Here is a 22192-nt window from a genome sequence, read left to right on the forward strand (position 1 = left end):
ATGAGATTCACCAAGGGGCTTATTCCACTCAAAGCTGAAGGGATTTTACTTACCAAGTGGATGAACCCAGCTGCAGTCAACCACGTGCTGATAAATATGGAGAGTAAATTCACCAGCTTGATGGAATTGCTGTGGAAAAGAGACAACAAGCAGATACCCCGAGTTACAAAGGGAAGACCTTGGTCAGAGCTGCTTGCCCGTGGAGGAAGGTAGACTCTGGTCACTGGAAGGGAATTAGCTTCAGGAGTCACAGCACAGCCTGTAGGAAGACTGCATGGGCTACTCGGAGTACTTCCAGAACGAACCCTGTCTAGTTTCCTTAGAACTTGACTTTACTTTGGAAACTCTTCAAACCCACAGGGAAATGCAAAGCAACTTTCCATCAATTAACACTTGGATATCCTACATCTCTACATAATTCTTTTTTATTTTCTTCTTTTCTTGTCCTTTAACTTCACATTCTTTTTATTCAACTTACTTTACTTACACACAAGTTGTAGACATCACAACACAACCTTTACCAGTATGTCAGCCTTCAGCTCCAAAAGATAGTTTGGATCTAATACAGAATCACATCTAAGAAAATCAGTGTGGGCTCCCTGATCTAATCTAACAGGCAATCCTCATTTAAATGTCACCAGTTCCCAGGCATCCTGGATGTTCTTCTCACCCCTCCCCCACCAAATCTAGTAACTAATCAAGGCCCTGGCTTCACATCTGGATATTATGTGGCTTTAACCAGAGGTCAGGATGTTTTCCCTGCACAGAGAGTAAGTGAGTGTTTGAGGTTTTGCAGGCTATACAACGGCTGTTGCCACTACTTCACTCTGCGATTGTAATTTGAAAGAAGCAGTGGGAAAAAAACACATGGCAAAATAGAAGTGGTTATGCTTCAATAAAACCACACAAACAGACATCAGACTCTATTAGTCCACAAAGTCTTTTTAATTTACAAGTAACACTCCCTTCCACTCTGTACCTACCCTCCCTCCCCTTTTATAAAATTTGCTCTGAATAACATTTAATTCAAGGTGAACTTAGCTGTCTTACCGAATGTTCCAGATTCTAGATTTGTCTAATGGTTTCTTCAGGATTAAATCCCATTTGATCATTTCTGTTATGTGTCTCTGCCAGGAAATCTGAACTAATAGATGTAAGACTTACTCACTTAGCTAAGGTAGAGACACCACCCTCCGTACCTCAATCCTCCACTCCTCCCTGTAGTTTAGATGGGGTAAGAACACTGGAATGTCCTGCCTCCCGAAACCAGTAGTGTTCACATCCACTGTGCTCCCTGGATAATTCAATGACCCCTCACTAAACTATAAGCTCCAAGAAATCAGGGGTCTTTTCTGTCTAAATTCTAGGAACAGTGAGGCCCCATGCCAGGCCAGACTCTGTAAATAGCCACTGAGTAAATTGATCATTTTCTCTGTTCTGCCACCCAACTTCATCCTGTCATCCTCCATGTCCCCTCCACCCCCCGCTGCTTTTCTGGGGAGAACTGAGTGCTGAAACCAACAGCTCATCTCCATGGTGACACCCAACCCCGTGCTCTTGCCAGCAATGTCCCAGGAAGTCCCAGACTTGCCTCCAGTCTTCCATGCCAATGACTGCACCTGTCACCATATAGCCAAGGGTATGTATGATTGGTCACTACTGCCAAACTAGAAAACTTCGCTCGTCTATCTATTTTCCATTCCTCTGAGGCACATTCCGTCCCCACTTCTCCCTTAAATAAAGCCTTTCTATAATACAATGCAATATAATACAATATGATACTTCCAAGACAAAGAGACTTTCCCTCCAGGCTCTCATCTCCAGCTATTCACTGGTCACAGAATCCTATCATCTCAGAACATCTTCGGTCATGTTTTAGATTGTTACCTGGCTCTTGTGCTCCCTGCTATGCCTTGCAGAAGAGAAGTCTGTTCTCTACCTTCTTGTTTCTTCTAGTACCAGCCTAGTTGTACAGGCTCCAGAGATACTCAGCTCATTGCTCTGGGTCAATCCATGCATGGTACCCTGTCCTCTCTGGCCATTTCTTCTGGGGAACCAACTACCCCCTTCCTAAGTTTAATATCATAGAAATGGCAAGAGAAGACACTGCTACTGTTCATATGAGGTGCGCACTACCTGTTCCATCTTCTAAGGGCCTTGGGTTTACAGCTCATCCGATCCTTCAAATAATTCTGTGGACTGCAGGAAGCAGCAGAGCTGGGATATGGACTCAGGTACTTAGTTTTCAGGATCTGAACTCTCAGACTGGCATAGATGAGAATGTCTTTCTTGATGGTTGCTCTCATTCAGATCTGGACTCTTCCCCCCTACAGACCCAGGCATTAGAAGGCTGGACCCAGGCTATACTCTGGGATAGTATTGGAACCTTTACTGGGTAGGATCTTGTAGGAGGTCCATAGATCACAGAGGGGTGTGCCTTCAAAGAAGACTGAGGGACTCCAGCCCCTCCCTTCCCTGCTTCTGCTTGCTGGCCATGAAGTGCGAAGTGTTGCTGGGATACATGCTCCAACCACCATGTGCTGTATCACCAGCTGCCCAAAAGAATGGAGCCAACCAATCACGGTCTGGAACTTCCAAAACCATGAGCCCAAGTAAACCCGTGATAGGTTGATCACTCAGACTGAGTGGTAGTGATGGGAAGCTGGCGAGTATAACCACTAAAAGGTACGGGAAGTATGTTATGGTCCCGGGAGGAGGAAGACTGTGTGGCCATGCTGCATCTTGAACGATTACAGGAAAGTGTGGAGAGGAGAGGCTCTGATGACCTGTAGTGAGAACCTACACACGACAAGGATACTGGATGGGGCTTGTGGGGGATTTAAAGTGGGCACCCCTCTGTGGAAGGGGAGCTGCTCTTAGGAAAGGCATGGAACCAGAGTCTATCTTTGCTTTTTGTATTTGCCTATGTACTTGAAGAGAGGAGTCTCTGGTCTTTTTTTTTCTCCCAAAGCTGATCCTGATAGTTTGTGACAAGAATAAGCAGGTATTTCCAGTGTTGTGGGTGAGACTGAACTTTTTAGATATGTGGAAAGACATTTTTCTCTTTCAAAAACATAGATAAGAAAAACAAACTTGGCACTGGTGAAACACTCCTGTACTCTTAGCTACTCAGGAGGCTGTCATCTGAGGATCTAGATCTGACTTTGAAGTCAGCACAAGCAGAAAAGTCTGTGAAACTCTTACCTTCAATTAACCAATAAAAAGCCAGAGTGGAGATGTGGCTCAAGTGGCAAAGCACTAGCCTTTAGCTGAAAAAGCCAAGCAAGAGCAAGAGGCCCTGAGTTCAGGCCCCAGTGATAAAGCTCAGGGAGGAGGGAAAGAGGAAGGAAGGGAAGAAGGGAGGAAGGAAGGAGGGGAGAAAGGAAGGAAGAAAGCAGGGAGGGAGGGAAGGAGGAAGGGAGGGAGATTGGCTCATACCAGGGCTTCTAGAGTTATGGGACAAATTATAGATAATGTCAGGCAGCAAATTGCAGGAACAAGAGGCCTCCCAGAAGGCGAGCTTCCCCCCTACTCTCTCACCTCTAAGTAGTTTCTATGACAGGGTGGATTCCCACCTAACAATAACCTATAATGTCCTCTATCCAGACAGCTCCTTAGAGGGGAGGCAGAATGTCACTATGGCCTTTCTGCTCCCTGGACCAGCTGGCCAGGCTAGAAAGTCTCTTCACTGGATTGCAGAACCTTCTCTGGAAGAGCAATCCTGCCAACCAGAGGTTAGAAGAACAAAAATAAGGCCAACAGTCATTAGGGATTTACTCAATGGCCCCTGCTCGGACAGCCACTCTGGGGATCCAGGAGCTGAGTTTCAACCACGCTGACACCACTTCCTGCCCCCAACAGGCTTCTCGACAGAAAACCAGAGCAGAAAAGAATCTTTTCCCTTGGCTACCCTTTAGCCTCTCCAAACTGCACCTCAAAACCAGAGAATAAGGAAAAAGGGGAGGAACATGGAGACTGAGGCAAAGGGTGAGATCTCAGAGAGGCATGCACGGTTCCTTTCCTTGGGGGAGAATTAAACACCAAATCGATTCACTTACAAAGTCCCAAATCCTTGGGGCCTTCACAAAGCACAGAGCCAGCAACCACCATACTGAGCCATTTCAAGATATTAGATCTGCCAGGCGTCTCTAAGTCTCTTGGTGCTTTGGGAAAATGACCTCAGTGTGGTGATTATTAATCTCTAAATCATTGTCTCAGGGATACTGATGGGGCTTGAGGGAGCTCTCGTTGTGTGGGGAACATTTAATCATCATCCTTGCTGAAATGGTGCACGCTCCGCCCTGAAATCTGATCATTTGTATGACATCAACAGTGTTTGCTTCACAGTTTTGACCCAATGACCAAGCAAGTGATCTGCAAGGTTTAACCCTTGGTGGACCTTCTCCATCCCCTACAATGTGGATCTTGCTAGCTTGAGTGAGTTTCCTTGGGAAACTTTGCCAGGAGCAGAGTTGAGCTCTCATGGCACAGTAACCACAAGGAAGGCCAACCACAGACTTCGTGGCCAAGGGATTGGTCCAAACCTGAAATCACCAATGGTAAGAGTGATCAGAACCAAGTTAGGCGCTGGCAGCTCATACGCAGATACGGGTAGTAATCTTAGATACTAGTATCCCAAGTATTTAATGATCCTGGCTACTTAATCCTAGATATTCAGGAAGCTGAGATATGAGGATCATAGTTCAATGTCAGTCTAGGCAGAAAACTCTGTAAGATTCTTACCTCCACTAAACTACCAAGAAACTGGAAGTGGAGCTATGGTTCATTTGGTAGAGTACCAACCTTGAGCAAAAATGCTCAGGGACAGAACTCAAAGCCTCAGTACACACACACACACACACACACACACACACACACACACACACACACTCACACACAAACACACACACACATATACACACAGACACACACACAGAGAGACACACAGAATTATTAGGATCTTTTAGATTCTAGTTTCTTTCTTGTTCCCAGGGGATGGGCTATGATTTTTATCTTGAGAACCCAGCCCACCTAAAGAAAGTTATTTCAACTTCTGAGCTCCAGCCCCATGAGCTTTCCCCATCAGTGGATAACAGCAGATTATCAGTGAATGAGCACAGGGGTCTTCTCCAGGACTGTGGATGCTGGGTGAGGACCTGACTCCTGCAGTGACAGCTGTAAACCCAAAGTTACCAAGGACCATCTTTGTCTCCTCTAACAAGGTATGTTTCTACTCATTCACAAAGCACCATCTACTTTACCCAAGGAAGCACCAGTTGCTTCCCTAATTCCCATCTGTGGCATTATGTGAGAACGGAAGCACTGTCTCCAATTTCCCTCCCTGTTTCTGGCTGAGGGCACAGTCAGATGTCAGTGTCACTATCCCGTTTTATTGCTACTGGTGCTGGGAAGGTGTCAAATGTCTTAACCCTCAAGTCCTGAAAACCCAACTGGACTGTTCCTTACTGAGATGGATGGTTTGAATCATAAACTATGTTGTGGAAAGAAAATTATGTTATGTATTTAGACAGCTGTACATCCTCTCTCCTCCTCCAGCCACTTCTTATTTCTTCCCTGGACACTCTAAACCTACATAAGTGATAAAACAGGGAATCATTCTAGAATGTGTCATTACATTTCCTCTCTTGATTAAAATCTTTCAATGTCATCTTACTCTCAGTAAAATCCAGGAATCTGAGAGCATTGATTGTTCTTCATTTCACATCTCCTTATCCTTTTTATTTTGTGGGTCCTGGGGTTTAGACTCTTGGAACCTTGTCTCTGAGCTCTTTAGCTCAAGGCTACCACCCTACTCCTTGAACCACAGTCTCACTTCCTGTTTTCTAGTGATGAATTAGAGATAAGAATCTCATGTTCTTTAGTGCTGGGGCTGGCTTTGAACTGTGATCCTCAGATCTCAGCCTCCTGAGTAGCTAGGATTACAGGTGTTCTACTCCTTATCCTTTTTTTGGTTTTGTTTTTGTTCTTTGGTGCTGGTATTGTAGCTTGAACTCAGGGCCAGGATAATGCTGTCCTACCACTTGAGTCACAGCTCCATTTCCATCTTTTTACTGGTTAGATACTCAGGAGACTGGGCTATGAGGATCATGGAGATAATAGTCTCCTGAATTTTGTTATCAGTTCTCTTTACACTATGATTCTCAGATCCCAGTCTCCTGAGTAGCTAGGATTACATCCACAGGCTATCATGGCCTGACTGAAAACATTCCTAAAGTCATAGAGGTAATAAAATTTTAATGTCTAGATGCCACCACTCATATGTATTGATTAACACAAGCAAGGAATGGCATATACAAAGGTTATGGGCCATAAAGACATGGTAGATAACAGTGATTACCCTGAAATGGTGCAATGTGGGGATGAATTCATCATTTATAATTCCCCATATTGTTGAAATATTTTACTCTAATAATTACTAAAAACAATAAACCAATTTTCTTTTTGATAATACATATTATCTATTATCTATCTATAACTACCTATTGACCTATATCTATCTGTCTATCTATCCATCTATTTTTTCTCCCACCCACCGCCCCCATCTATCTATTTTTATGTGAGCCATGTGACACTTATCCCAAACAACATGCAGCAGCTATGTGGTTGCAGCCCCAAAGCAGAGCTGCCTATGTGTCTCTGACTGTGATTAAGTGATCCAGTATCTCTAAGCTAGTTCACCAGTCTGCAGGGTAACTGAGGAACTTCCCACAGTTCAGACAAGGACCTAGGGTCTCACAGATTCCCTTAAACAAGCCATGGAAAGATTCTAGGCTCTCTGGTTGGCTTGTAATTTGATGATGACCTGTCCCCATGCTACTCACCTAAGACTTGCTAACATCACCCTGTTTACTCCAACTTTCCTCCTCCTGTCCTGAATCTTCACCACTCCCCCTCCCCATGCATCTCTCTGGCCTGATGTGTCCAGCTCTTGACTGGACCAGGAAGCTGAAGGCCAGAATGTGAAACTGCATCTTCACATTGTTCCATCACGTCATACTTGCATAGCCTCCATCCCCACCCAATGCCACAGATTGTTAAGGATTTGCCATTGGAGAGAGACAAAATCTCCCCAATCTTTCACATGCACTGAAGGCTGTCATGCAAGTAGCCAAGAACAGAGACCCCCTAAGAGTCCAGATTTCATGACTCTGCAGAGGACTTCCTGGCGGAAGGAAAGAGGTTAGACTAGCCAGGCACCTGTGGAGAAAGGGATTATGAGAGTTGTCCTAAAGCCTCTAGGCTTCTTAGAACTCTCTCATCCCCCTCCCCCACCTGCCACCCCTCAGGATAACAGACACTTAGTTTTCTATAAGATTTACTTCTGTCATCTCCTTTCCTTGCAAAGATCTTTGCCTGAATCCACAACTCCTGCCTGCCCAGCCTGGCTCAGTGCAGCTCCTCGATGGTGCCCAGTACCTAGGCATACAGCAACCTTCATACCCACTACACCAGAAGACAGCCTGACTCAGGCTTTCCTCACCCTGCACCCATCTGAGCATTCATCATAGTGCTGGTTCAGATGGGCATTGACTTAGGCTCCTGGGATTCATGCAATCCTTGTTTCTGACTAGGAATTATGGGAACGTTGGGACATCTACCCTATGGAGCAGTGGTGGGATACACCAGCTGACATCAAAGTTACTTTAGTGGGAGGTGGAGTTATTGAGGTCCAGGATGGGAGATGACCAACCAGCTGATGATCACCCATGACTCTTCCCTTGATCTGCTGTTTCTCAGTGCAGTATCTTCTCTTCCCCCAACTGGCTGCTTCCAATTTCTGTCGTCTATACTGGGAAAGGAAGTGCCATAAGTGCCTAGCTATGGGGGGAGGCTGTCCTCCTGGGAAGTTCGAGCTTATTCCTCCATCCAAAAGAAAGAAAGGAATCTTTCCCATGGAGTGGGAAATGGGTGAGCCACTAGCAGAAACTCAGAATCAACTGTCAGTTCCTGATTCCGAATCACAGGAGGGCGGGAAGGTGGCTCTTCCTAGAGCGAATTAAATGCGAGGGGAAGGGACATACTCTAAAAGACTTCAATGGCACATTTCCCTGTGAATTCCACTTATAGAAAGTAAATCTTACCTCACATTGAAGTGGGTAGATAGTTGGAAAGGTGATAGTAATCTGGATTACAGTCATAACATTCAATGTACATAGGTGAAAATGGAACCGGGAAAACTGAAGGATGACGGGGCTGGGAGAGATGTGGGACAAGGCTGGAAGGGGTGACGTGGATCAAGATGCATAGTATTCATAAACAGAAACCCCTTTGTGCATCTACTCAAAGCCAATAGAACAATAACAGTCCCAAAATGAGTAAAAACTTGAACACAAAAAGAAGAGTGTCAAGAGTTGGTTGAATTTATTGGACTATGTCAGCCTCACAAAGTCAACTCCCCAGTCTTTCTGAGAAAATTATGCTGAATCCAGACCTCAAAAAAATGCAGTTTTATTCATTATAAACCACTAAATGCAAAGGTGTCCTGTTTTCCAGTCGTTTATCAAACGCGTTAAGGCCAACCAAAGAAAGAGGAAACGGAACATTAGCAGCAAGCTCCTTAAAGTGCAATTTCCTAGAAGAGAAATTTATGCCCTGTACTTATTCTCCATTAGAGTACGTCTAACGCCTTTTATTAGTGTATTTATCAACACAGCCCTGGTCTCAGGCCAGCTGTGCGAAAGGCAGGTCATCAGACAGGGCATCCCCTGGAGAGTTTTGTTCCTGGTCCAGTTTGTGTTCTCGACATCATAACAGAGTTAACATAAGCAGCCACGCTGCCTTTGGCTGGAGGTTTTTAGGGTTTTCCCCAGAAGGCAATTCACCCAGCAAGCCCCAAGGGCTCTCTAGATATAAAGTGAACATCTAAAATGTACTTAGAAATGAAATGATTTTCTGTTTGCCGTATGAGGTTTGTGATTGCCTTTCAAAGAGCATTGCTTTTCTTGCCTTTATGACCAAGTTCAATTTCTTATTTAGTGGTGTAATAAAGTTGCAATTTAGGACCTGGCAGCCAGGGCTTTCCAATCAATGAGCAAACCCGTCCCTATCTACTGTGCATAGGACACCAAGCCTCATCACTGAGCATGGGCTTCCAGCCCAAACCACCGTGCTTCCCCACCTGCCCCTCTAGTTAGTCCCTCGTCTTTCCGAAAGAGAACAACACAAGTCCGAGTCTGGCTTCTCTCTGTCTCTGTGTAGGCCCCTCTTTCTGTGACCAGCAGAACTCTTAGTGATCCCAGGATGAAGTTAAATGCATGTGATATGTGTTTTTGGCACTAGGGGCCAGGATGGGGCAAAGTAGGAGAAAAAATGTCTTACCTGGTTTTGAGGATATTCAGAAACTGCAAAATTTCTGAAAACTGTATCAGTCTAAGGGCTCGTAAAAATCTCAAACCTGAAAAAGAGAAATGAGACAGAGCTGTATTATTTTTGGCTTGTGGTTTTAATGTCCACGGCCTGCCAGTTGGGTTGGTGGGATAAGGAATCCTTGCAGAAGATAACTAGCCTGGTGCTTTGGACACATTCCTTCATGCTGATTCTTGACTGCTTTAATTTAAGCAGATAAACTGGCTTTCTCGTCAAGGGAAGTCTGTCTAGTGCCCCTTAAAGTAGACAGGAGTGAGGAGGGCCCAGGTAAATGGCTTCCTTCTTTGGTGAGCTGTAATTTGAGCAGTTTCTGAGTTACCTGAGGTCTGACAGGATTTTATCTCTGAAGAATACTGATAGTTGTGACTGTCCAATGTAACCCTTGTGCTAAAAGCGGATGAAGACTCAATCGGATCACCCATGTCTTTGTTTGATATGTTTTCATCTTTATTTTCAGCCCTCTAAAATGAGGAGTATGACCATAACACTATCTAATTTTTCTATTAGAGTTTATATTTGCTCACAAAATAAAAGAAAGAGTGTGTATGTGTGTATATGAGAGAGAGAGAGAGAGAGAGAGAGAGAGAGAGAGAGAGAGAGAGAGAGAGAGAGAGAGAGAGAGAGAGATCAGTAAGATCCCACAACTTAAATAACAACATTTTTACTAATGTCAGGATGAATATTTGTCCTTTATAAAGCCATTGAATCCTCTCTTGAATGAAAGACTTTCTGGCTTTAGCTGAGAAAAGGAGAAAGAGAGAGAGAGAGAAAGAGAGAGAGAGAGAGAGAGAGAAAGAGACAGAGACAGAGACAGAGAGAGACAGAGACAGAGACAGAAAAGGAAAGCACAATAAAGAAACTTTTTTTAAAGATACAAAGTATTATTGTGTTTTCATAGCCAAGAATACACTTAACTTTCATTGCTGTCAAAGTCATGATTCAAAAACCTTTGAGCTCAACAATGGGCCTAACACCTGTCTACCACATGGGAGAATTTATGTACATACTGCTGCCTACCCAGCATCAAGGCACACTGAATATCACACCCACTCCCAAGGAAATTTCCTTTTCTGTGTTTTCAAAAGCATTTCATGACATGCCCCACACCGCTCTGGTGCCAGATATGGAGCTAAGAGTCAGCGGGCTGAATTGACAGCTTCACCCCCATGGAATGCTTGATGGGGAACCTAAAGCATGAAGAGAAGAAGTACTGGGAATTCTCCAGGGGCCCCAAGATGAAGTTCCTTCCCTTCTGCTTCAAGAAGGAGTCTCCTAAGTGGTCCTCAGTGGAACTATTTTGCAAGTAAGAAAGACTCAACCTGAAGCTCAGGGATGTAGAGCTGGTACCATAAAGGAAGAGGAAGAAAATGTCAATGCTTGAAAAGGATGATATCTCATTGGAAAAGAATGTATCCTCCTGAACACAAGATTATTCCAGAAAACATTTGCTTTCTATGCCAAATAATATTTATGTAATGTTAATTAAACCAGAAAATGCAAAGATGAATTGAAGGAGCCATAAGCCAAAATATTAGTCACAGAAAACAAAAAGGATGAAAAACCAACTTAACACTGCCCAAGCCCAACTTGAACAGGATACCAAACTGAGATGAGGTAATCTCAGAAAACAGAGAAAGTAAGGGAAAGGGAGAGTAAAAAAGAGAGGTAACTTTAAAAAAAAAAAAGGAAAGACAGAAATACACCAGAGATCCAACCTATGAATAAAATGCATTTCAATACTATGTTAAAGAGGAGTGGAGAGAGTGGGCATCCTTGTCTCGTTCCTGATTTTAGAGGGAATGGCTTTAGCTTTTTACCATTAAGTATAATGCTAGCTGTGGGTTTATCATACACAGCCTTTATTAGACTGAGGAATGTAAAGAATGGCCTATAGACACATGAAGAAATGCTCAACATCTCTGGCCATAAAAGAAATGCAAATCAAAACAACTCTAAGATTCCACCTCACTCCAGTTAGAATGGCCATGATCAAGAAATCTAATAACAACAGATGCTGGCCAGAAAGGATCACTACTACACTGCTGGTGGGAATGCAAACTCGTTCAACCACTATGGAAAGCAGTATGGCAGTTCCTCAAAAGACTAAACACAGAGCTCTCCTATGACCCAGCAATTCCACTACTTGGCATTTACCCAATCATCCAGAAACAAAGACATACTAAATCCACCAGCACAACGATGTTCATTGCAGCACTCTTTACCATAGCAAAGATATGGAACCAACCCAGATGTCCCTCAGTTGATGACTGGATCAACAAGATGTGGTATTTATACACAATGGAATTCTATGCTGCTGTCAAAAAGAACAACATCGTTCATTTGTAAGCCAGACTCAATGGAACATAGGTTCAATGGCTTCCCTCATTTGTCATAATCAGTAGAAACCTTGGGCTCTCCTAGCAGAGATTTACAATAGAACAAAACCTAGATACATAAGGCCATATAGAATGATGCTAAATGAAAGGACCTCCAGGATATAGAAACAAAAGCCATATAATGAGTGATTGTTGTCCTTAATGTACTATGTTATCTCCCATCTCTTTTGCTGTCCCTTGGTTATTTCATATTGTTATAGTATTTCACCTTGTTATCTGATATAGTGTATATATGCATATTCGGTTATTTGAAATTGGATAGGGAAGGGAGGGAAGATGAGGGGTGGGATCGGAGGAGGGAAATGGGGATCAAGACATGCGAAAGGGTATCAATATATGTGAAGTAATGCACCTTCTATCTGGTGAATATAATGTATCCCTTCTATTAATTACAATAAAAGTATATGAAAAAATGCATTTCAAAGGGAAGTACAGACAATGTCTACATCTTAAGCAGCAGCCAGACAGAATTGCAAAGAATATTCTGGATATGAAAAAACTGACTCTAGATTAAAAGGTAAAATGAAATATGGTCTTAAGAAGCATCTGCCTATTTTCTGGTCAAATTCCAACTATTAAAGAATAAAATTAAAGCATGATGGGAAGAAGCATTGGGAAATTAACAGAGGCCCTAGGATGAAGTTCTTTCCTTTCTGCATGAACAAGGAGTCTTCTAAGTGGTCCTCGGTGGAACTATTTTGCAATTAAGGAAGACTCAACTTAAACTCATGGATGAGGAGTACAAAGGGAGAGGGAGAAAATGTCAATGACTTAAAAGAACGATATCTCATCTGAAAAGAACCTGCCTTCCTGAAAACAAGGTTATCCAGAAAACAATATAGTACAGTATTTACCAGTAAGGCGATTTATGTAGCTTAAATATTAAATAATGTTACAATCTGGATCATAAATATCCCCCAATTGTTCATGTGGTGAAGGTATGGGCTCTAACCTGTGAATAGTGCTGGAACCTTTAAGAGGTAGGACATAAGTGGGAGAAAGTTACATCATTGAGGGTGTGCCCTTAAGGATCTGGGAACTCAGCTTCCCTTCCTCCCTCCTTTCCTTTCCTTTTCTTTCCTTTCCTTTCCTTTCCTTTCCTTTCCTTTCCCTTCCCTTCCCTTCCCTTCCCCTTCCTTCCTTCCTTCCTTCCTTCCTTCCTTCCTTCCTTCCTTCCTTCCTTCTTTCCTTCCTTCCTTCCTTCCCTCCTTCTTTACTCTCTCTTTCGTTCTTTTCTTTCTTTCTATCTTTCTCCCTTCCTTCCTTCCTTCCTTCCTTCCTTCCTTCCTTCCTTCCTTCCTTCCTTCCTTCCTTCCTTTTTTTCTTCTGGTCTGGGCCTAGATATTTTCACTGAGCTTCTTTTGCTCAAGACAAGCACTCTACCACTTGAGCCACAGTGTCACTTCTAGGGTTTTTTTGTTGTTGTTGCTGTTGTTTTGAGTAATTTATTAGTGAGTGTCATGGAGTTTCCTACCCAGGCTGGCTTCAAACCATGGTCCTCAGATCTCAGCCTCCTGAGTAGCTGGCCCTCACCCTTTCTTTTATGCTCTCCAACTACCATGAGGTGAACAGCTTTGCTGGACTGCACATTGCCCACCATGCTGCTCAGCTCTGCCACAGATCCAAGGCAACAGGGTCAAGTAACCGTGTACCAAATCCTCTGCACCATGAGCCCAAACACGTCCTTCCCCCATACACATCATGTATCTCAGCTCATACAACTTTTTACTTACCTGTTGCTTATTTTGTCACAGCATTGTGAACCTGACAGACACAAATAAGGACTTGGAGGATATTCAGTTTTCAGACAACCTGTCCCAATACTTCAGTATCCAGTCAAGTGGTCATTCAAAAGAAAACAACGATATTTTTTTTCTGTTTTTGAATGTCCCAATTTCTAACAAATGTATTACTTCTCAGTTTGTGCAAAAGAATGTTTTTCAAGGAGTTCAAAAAGATCTATTCAGTCAGAATGGGTATCTTGAGCTTGTGGGCTAGGAAGAGAATCTGACAGTTTTGGGCCTCTGGCCCACAGGTAATCTGTTACCAGCAATGTGGTTGCCTGTCTCTATGAGATAAAGAGTTCTAAAAAGAAATAGAAAGGTTGTGAGTTAGCTTTAAGACATGAGCCATTAAGGGACATTGCAGATTCAAACTAGCTGTGTGAATGCCATCTAGTCCTGGGGCTTGAATTCAGGGACTGGGTGCTGTCCTGGAGCTTTTTTGATCAAGGCTAATGCTCTACCACTTGAGCTACAGCTCCACTTCTGGATTTTTGGAAGTCAACTGGAGATAAGCGTCTCAGTAACTCTCCTGCCCAAGCTGGCTTTGAACCATGACCCTCAAATCTCAGCCTCCTGGTAGGTAGGATTACACGTGTGAATCTCTGGCACTTGGCCTTAGCACAGCATTCTTATGATGCATCTTGTCAAGTGTCTGAGCAATCTGCCTTTTCAACTAGCATGTGAGTTCAATTTTCTTTCTTTGCCCACATTCCTCACTGCACAAAATATTGTAAGGGAAGGAAAGAAGAAGGAAGGAAAGGAAGAAGTATAAGAGGGAGGAAGGAAAGTGAGGAAAAAAGGAGGGAGGGCTGAGGGAGAGAAAGAGTAAGCATATCGATATCAGATATGGGTGCAGCACCTGTCTTGAAAGCACTGAGTTCAATACCTAGTGTTGAACCTAAAAAAAAAAAAAGAAGTCCAGTATCAATGCACAATCATATGTTGTGCCTTTGATCTGGGCTATTTTCCGTTCTCTTAACATTTAATTTATTATTCCATATTGATATATTTATTTATTGTTGACAACATATTAAAAGATTAAGCTTTATTTTGCCCGTTCAAAGCGATTCTCCCTGTTCATGAATAATCACTGAATGACTTAAAACCTATAACTGACCCACTTTGCACACTGCCTAAGTCAATTTTAAAGAACATAACCACCTAGCTATAAATTAAAAAGAGTCAATAGTATAATAAAAGATTTCTTATAATGCATTCAGTGGAAGATTTGGAGGGGAAAGTAGTGTTTACATCTGGCTGATCCAGATAAAAAGTGTAAGTTGCATGCAATTATTTGTTAATAAAACTGGAAACTTGAGTAAGAGCAATGACTCTTACTGTCATATGAATTTTGAAACTTGATATATACAAATGCAGAAAACCATAAATTGAAACAGAAACATAAATTTAAAACTGTAGTCATAGCTTCTTTTGAAGCCTATTCACATTTATTGTTGAAATTTAAAAACGTTTATATTTTATTATGATCCCAATCTCTTTTTTTTGTTTTGTTTTTGGGTTTTTTTTTTGTTTTTTTGCCAGTCCTGGGCTTGAGCTCAGGGCCTGAGCACTGTCCTTGGACTTTCTCAAAGCTAGAACTCTACTACTTGAGCCTCAGCACCACTTCCGGCTTTTTTCTATGTATGTGGTACCGAGGAATCGAACCCGGGTCTTCATGCATGCTAGGCAAGCACTTTAACCACTAGGCCAAACTCCCAGCCCTCCAATCTCTTTTTAAAAAAGAGACAGAAGGAAACTGATCTTATTTTGTGTCTATGACTCATACCTATAATCTTAGCTACTAAGAAGGATGAGATCTGAGGATCATGGTTCAAACCAGGTTATATAGGAGTCTATATAATTCTTCTCACCAATCAACCATGAAAAAGTCAGAAGTGGACTGTGGGTCAACTGGTACAGCACTAGCTTTGAACAAAAAAGCTCAGAGACAGCACCCAGGACTTGATCTCAGATGTCAGAATTGGTACCAAAACAAATATAAATTTGCTACCAAAAGCTGACCCTCAGTACATTTAAATAAAATAGTCTCATACCACTAAGATCAGCGAGGTAAAAATTCTAGCTTTGGACAATTTTTGGTTCTTTTACCTTTCCATTTACTATTCCATACTGATATGTTTGTTTATTTTGGTTAATAACGTATCAAAAGATCCAAGCTTTAAGCGAGGTGCAGTGGCTCACGCCTGTAATCCTAGCTACTCAGGAGGCTGAGATCTGAGAATCAAGGTTCAAAGTCAGCCTGGGCACAAAAGTACCTGAGACTCTTATCTCCAATTAACCACTAGAAAATGAGAAGTGGGACTGTGGCTCAAGGGTAGTGTGGTAGCCATGAGCTGAAGAGCTCAGGGACAGTGCCCAGGCCGAATTCAAGACCAAGCTTTATTTTGCCCTTTCAATATGTTTTTTCCTGTTCAGGAGTAACTTAAAACCAATAATTAATCCACTTAGTACTATCTACCTAATTTTAAAGAACATACCACCAATACAACTCACTCATGAATAAAAGCATGCAAGATTGGGTAAACATGGCAGACTGGACACAGTGGTTTGTCTCTAGACCTTCTTAAGATAACCCTAAAGTGGTAGAGGGGCAGTAAAATCTTACAAAGAAGAATGGAAGACTATTCTACATAAAGAATATGGGAACACAGTGTAGGTAAAAGTTTGTAGTAGAGCCAGGCATCATAGTTCACACTGGTAATTCTGGCTAGTCAAGAGGCAGAAATAAGGAAAATTGTGGAACAAGGTCAGCCTGGGGAAAAAAGTCAGAAAGATCCATCTTAAGCAAAAAGCTAGTTATGATGCTGTGTGTCTGTCATCCCAGCTATAACAGAGGTATAAATAGGAGAATGGCTGTCCAGGTCAGACTGTGGGGCTAAAAAAAAAAAAAAAAGGAAACAAGCAAGCAAACAAACACAAGTCCCAATGTGAAGAATAACTAAAAGCTAAAAAGGGCTGAGAGTTGTGGCCCAAGTGGTAGAGACCCTACTTAACAAGCATGCCGCCCTGAGTTTAAAACATCAACCATAATACTACCAACAAAAGCATATATTCTATTGAAAATTAACTTGGAAAAACTGAAAACCCTAGCTTTAAGCTTTATATGAGTGTACAACAAGAGAAAATACCACATCCATGGGGTACATATCCTCAGAGTCAACTGTCTGGGATTGAAAACATCCCCTGCCTAAAATAACTATTTGTATTGATTAGGGTACAAATTCTTTTATGCACTACTTTCTAAATAAAATAATCCCACAGCTATTTATATGGCACTTAGATTGTATTAGTTATGAGTTAAAGTATTCAGAAGAATATGTGCAGCGTATGTAAAGATATTGTGCCATTTGATGGGAGACCTGGAATCAATGCCTTGTAGATCTGCAAGGCAACTGTACGTGTTTCCATAATTATAGAAGGATGTGAGTGATGTCTCTGTCAGCATATGGAAGAAGAGTTCCACAGAGGGAGGCTGAAGAGGTGGTGAAATAGACAGATCAAAAGGAAGAAGGAAATGGCAGCATGGAACAGGAAGGACTGGCTTGGAATCAGATTACCTGTAGTGCAGAAACAGGAACAACTAGTAGAGCAGAGGTGGAGAAGAAGATAGAGCAGGCAGGGAGGGCAATGCAGGTATTGGAGCAAGGAAAATTCTAAAGTGCCCTGGCAAGTGCTGAAATGTCTCCACAGACACAGAACCAGCTTTGAACAAGATGTGAGTTTTCCAGACAAGCAGCCATAAACAGAGGCATTATCACATACGGTGTAACAGAAAATCCCCAACTCCCTGGTAAGCACAAAACCGAATCTGTTAACATTTCAAGAAAGGCAAGCTTTACTATGAGAAAGGCCTAGCCTATAATACATTTATACTTAAGACTAATTTCTATAACAAAACAATTTAGGAAAATGGCTTTAGAGAAAAAGTTGAGGGCCAGGAATGTAGCCCAGCAGCAGAGTGCTTGTCTAGCATGCTGGAAGCCCTGGGTTCAATTCCTTGGTACCACATACACAGAAGAAAAGCTGGAGGTGGTCCTGTAGCTCAAGTGGTAGAGCTCAAGCCTTGAGAAAGTCCAAGGACAGTGCTCAGGCCCTGAGCTCCAGCCCAGGACTGGCAAAAAAAACCAAAAAAACAAACAAAAAACCCCCAAACAAACAAAAGAAGATAGCGGCAAAGACAAAGTATCTAATGACTTATCTATTAAATGAGTAGTTTGTATATAATAAAAAATAGCAATAACCTAAAATTAAAATCTCATGATATACCTTGAAGATGGAAGCATGTGGAGCAGCAGAAGAAAAATGTGCTAACATTCTCTCATTTTGTTTTAAGGAAAAATGTTATTATTTGCCTATTATAACATAAAATTAGTTTTAAGTATGTGTATGGAAAACTTGAGCATAGTGCTTGCAGCGGGGAGTATTTTCAAAAGTCTGTCATCCTTGATACTTGAGAAGCAGAGATCAAGGGGTCATACTTCCAAACCAGTCTGGTCATAAAACCTTTTTAGAGTCCATCTCAGCCCATGAGTGGGTACAGTGATGTGCACCTGCCATCCTAACTACAAGAGGAAGCATAATGCCTGGATACAGTGTTGAGTGCTTGCAGCCTCAGTGACCCAGAAAAGCCCAAGGAAGAGGACTATAGCCCAGGTGGGCCTGGGTACAAAGTGAGTCCCTACCTTTAAAAAACAACAAATGAAGAAAAGGAGCTAGAGGTGTGGCTCAAGTGGTATAACACCTGCCAAGCAAGCAGGAGGCCCTGAGTTCAAATCCTAGTGCTTTCACAAGAAGAGTGCTTGTCTAAGTAGTGTATATGCTTAAAACTTTAAAATACATTTTGAGGGGCCAGGAGTTTGGCCTAGTGGTAAGAGTGCTTGCCTAGCATGTATGAAGACCCAAGTTCCATTCCTTGGTACCACATACATAGGAAAAGCCAGAAGCAGTGCTGTGGCTCAAGTAGCAGAGCATTAGGCCTTGAGAAAGTCCAAGGACAGTGCTCAGGCCTGAGTTCAAACTCTGGGACTGGCATAATAAAAGAATATATTTTGAAACCAGTAATTCCATATCCTAAGAGAAGGGCAACAAAGTTTAATCAAGGTGGAGTAAAAGAACTTAGGCAATTAAACAATCTAACTGAAAGGTAGAGACCCCAAAAGCATATTCATTATAAAGACATTTTTAAAAAAAGAACAAAAGCCCAAATATATTCATAAACACAATAAAATTAAATGGGCTAAATTTATTCTATGAAAGGACAAAGATGTGAATAGAATGAAAAAATACATGAGAAAGGGTATCAATGTATGTGAATTAATGCACCTTTTATCTGGCAAATATAATGTAACCCTTCTATTAATTACAATAAAAAATATATGAAAAAATACTAATAACCAATTCTATATCTGTGCTGCTTATTAAAGTCATCTTGAAAAGCCCAGGCAAATTAGAAATAAAATGTTGGAAATTTTGTACCAGACAAACACTAACAGAAATGAAGAAAACAGAGTGATGATATAAAATAGGGTAGCACAGACTATGAAAAATCATAAAATAGAACAACAATGAGAAAGACAGACATTGAGGTAAATGCCTGGGGGATTATCCCAGCACTCTGAGATGCAAGAGGATGTAAAGTTTGAGGCCAGCCTGAAAGACATAGTGTGACTTTATCTCAAAATAATAATACAAAAATTTTAAAACCAGTTAGAATGGTCACACCAAAAACTAAAAGAAAAAAGAGAGATAAGGATGCCAAATAATGGAAACCTTTGTGTATAAACAAGTACAGTAACCATGGAAAACAGTAATGGTGTGCCTCCAAAAGTGAAAAATATATGTACCATTGAATCCAGCAATCCTGTTACTGGATCTGTAGCTACAAACAAATGAAACTTGTATGTACAAGAGACAACTTTCACCTGTATTTACTGAAACATCATTCAATCTATGTGGAATCAATCTATGAGTCCATCAATGGATGAGTGGACTTTTGAACATGTGGTATATAGACACAATGGTATGCCAATATATTAAAAAATGGAGAAAATCCTGCCACTTGGAAAAAAAAAAACATGGAAAAACATAATACCTGAGGATATTGTGTTAAGTGAGATAAGCCAAACCTAGGGATAGGAATACTGCATAATCTCACTTGCATGGAATCTGAAAGGGTTAATCTTGTATTTCTAGGACTGGAGCAGCTGCTAACGAGGTGGCCAGTGTGAGGAAGGTCCAAGGATGCAGATTTTCCATTCCACAGAAGAAATATAAACTTAAATTTAATAGGTATATTAAACAACAGTGTGTTGTGAAAATGTCTTGAAAATTAAAAAAATAAAATAATTATTAATTCAGCATAATATAGTAAGCATATTATTTATTACACATAATTAGCAATATATTTGAGTTTTGCCTTAGAACTGTGCAATGAGATAGTCTTATAATTTGACAGTGGGATTATAAATTGATAAAACACCTTTCAAAAAGTAATTCAGCATTATGAATCAAACTAATCCCATTTTGCATAGCCTAAGAAAACAAATCAAAATATGGGAAAATGTTACAGGAACAAAGACCTTCTTTGTAAAATTATTCATTTCACAAGAAAGAAAATAACAGCTTAAAAGCCTAAAAGTAGATTTCTTCACTCTAGGCCAACTTCTTCATGTTGAAAAAATCAAATTAGAAAAATGCTTATAATAAAATTTTAAATAGGATAAAAAAAATTGCAATAGTGGTCAGGCACCAATGACTCAGTCATAATCCCAGCTACGTGAAAACTGAGAATGGAAGTTCAAGTCCAGCCTGGGCAGAAAAGTTCTCAAGATCTTGGCTCAAGCCTGATCAACAAAACTCAAGAACCAAAGTGTTAATCAAGTAATACCAGCCTAGCAAGTATAGAGCCCTGTTCCAAATCCCAGTGCCAGGAAAAATATTATAGTGAAGATTACCAGGAACTGGAGGGGGAGTAAAAACAGGAATTGTTTATCCTAGGATACAAGTCCAAGTCTTAAAGTTGTATACATTCTTGAAACAATGTAAATAAACTAGTTTGCTGAGTTGAACATATAAAGGATTAAAATAGTAACTTTTTATGTTACAGTCTTTGTTCCCCCCCCCCCACACACACATACAAATTAAAATAGGAAGCTGGAAACATTAACCAGGCACAACTCACACCTGTAATCCTAGCCACGGTTGAAGGTGAAGACTGGAAGTTTAAGACCAACGAAAAGTTGTTGAGACCCTCCATCTCAATAACAACAACAAAAACTGGGCATAGTGTTTCAAACCACCATAGTGCTTCACCCAAGCTATGTGGGGAGGCATGAGAAGGAAGATCATAATCAAGGCTTGCCCAGGAGAAAATAAAAAAGATTCTGAAGTAGAATTGGGTAGTGTCATGGCTCAAGCAGTAGAGAACCTACATAGCAAGTACAAGAGACTGACTTCAAACACCTGTACTGAAAGGAAAAGGAGAGAGAAAGGGAAGGAGAGAGAGGAAAGAATAAGAGAAGGCAGAAAAAGTGGGAGGGTGGGAGGGAACTGGAAACTAAGAGAAAAAGGAAATATAAAGTGCATGTTACCAACGATAAAATCTATAAGCACATGAAAAATTAAAACCCCTTACATGAAGTGACAACAGTGGTAGTATTCCTCATGCAGGAATATTTATTTCTAAAAACTTTGACTTGTAAAAAATTCTGTACGATTTGCATTAACATTTTGTCTATCTTTAACATTCTTGTGTGGTTCTAAAATCCATGGCAAGTTAGGACTCTGTTTTGTGCTCACATTCAGGATTCAGTCACCTGAGGGACTCCTCCAGGTAGAGAACCCCAGCTTGTTCCGGCCCTCAGGGACCTGAGGCCTGAACTCCACGTGAGCGTTGTCTAAAGCTAGATCGAAGAAATCAATAATAACCAACTGGACAGATTAGGACTCCTTTTTATAGATAGATGGGGAATTGCCTCATTGCCCAAGGTATAAGCAGATATATAATAATTCTTTCACTTTTTGGGTTCCTCATTCTTCCAACATAAGAAACTCAAAAGAGAAGAGAAAGAGCAAGAGCCAGCCCATCCTGGACCATGATGGAAAGCCTGTCGGGCCTTTCCAATCTGATACTTTTCGTTCCCTTTCACTCCTTAATCTTTAAATCCTCAAAGCTGAAAGGCTCAATTATCCTCTGCCCTTTCCAATCCCTGCTAGGCCTCCTCCCACTTCCAGCCCCTAATAAATCCTGAAGAGTAATTATTGTTGTGGGGCCTGACAAGGTCGCTATCATCCGGCCTTGCAGCCCAGCCCGAGGATTAAACCAACGACCTGGTTATTAGGGTAGGGACTTTCTTGGGGGTGACCTCCATATCTTTCTGGACCCACCTTGCATTCCAACCAGGACTTGCTTCTGAGCTCAGCACATGGCAACTGTGACCATTTCCTTTCAGCGGGAGCAGAGAAACCTATGTTTCCCACTCTCCAGTGCCATGAGCTTTCTTTCCTCCACTGACAGCCTGTCCTAGAAACAGATCTACCTTGCCCAACTTTGTTGGGCTGTTGTGTATCCTGCTCTCTCCTAGTTCTGGTTCCTAGTTAATGTTT

The 22192-nt window shown here is 41.6% G+C and overlaps 1 protein-coding gene across 33 annotated transcripts in view; it reads right to left on the bottom strand.

Annotated features, from left to right (window-relative positions):
* The window catches only part of Kcnma1 (potassium calcium-activated channel subfamily M alpha 1), a 675048-nt gene that overhangs the window by 215627 nt on the left and 437229 nt on the right, over positions 1–22192 (bottom strand). For all 33 annotated transcript variants that reach the window (XM_090346647.1, XM_090346640.1, XM_090346639.1 and 30 more), the window contains exons 6-7: positions 9340–9415; positions 54–129 (exon numbers count right to left, since the gene is read on the bottom strand). In XM_090346647.1, the coding sequence (XP_090202773.1) occupies positions 54–129; positions 9340–9415 (152 nt within the window). The remainder of the gene's footprint in view (positions 1–53; positions 130–9339; positions 9416–22192) is intronic.

Source organism: Megascapheus bottae, chromosome 15 (genome assembly GCF_031878675.1).
Source record: "Megascapheus bottae isolate mThoBot1 chromosome 15, mThoBot2.hap1, whole genome shotgun sequence".
In the NCBI taxonomy this organism is placed as follows: Eukaryota; Metazoa; Chordata; class Mammalia; order Rodentia; family Geomyidae; genus Megascapheus; species Megascapheus bottae.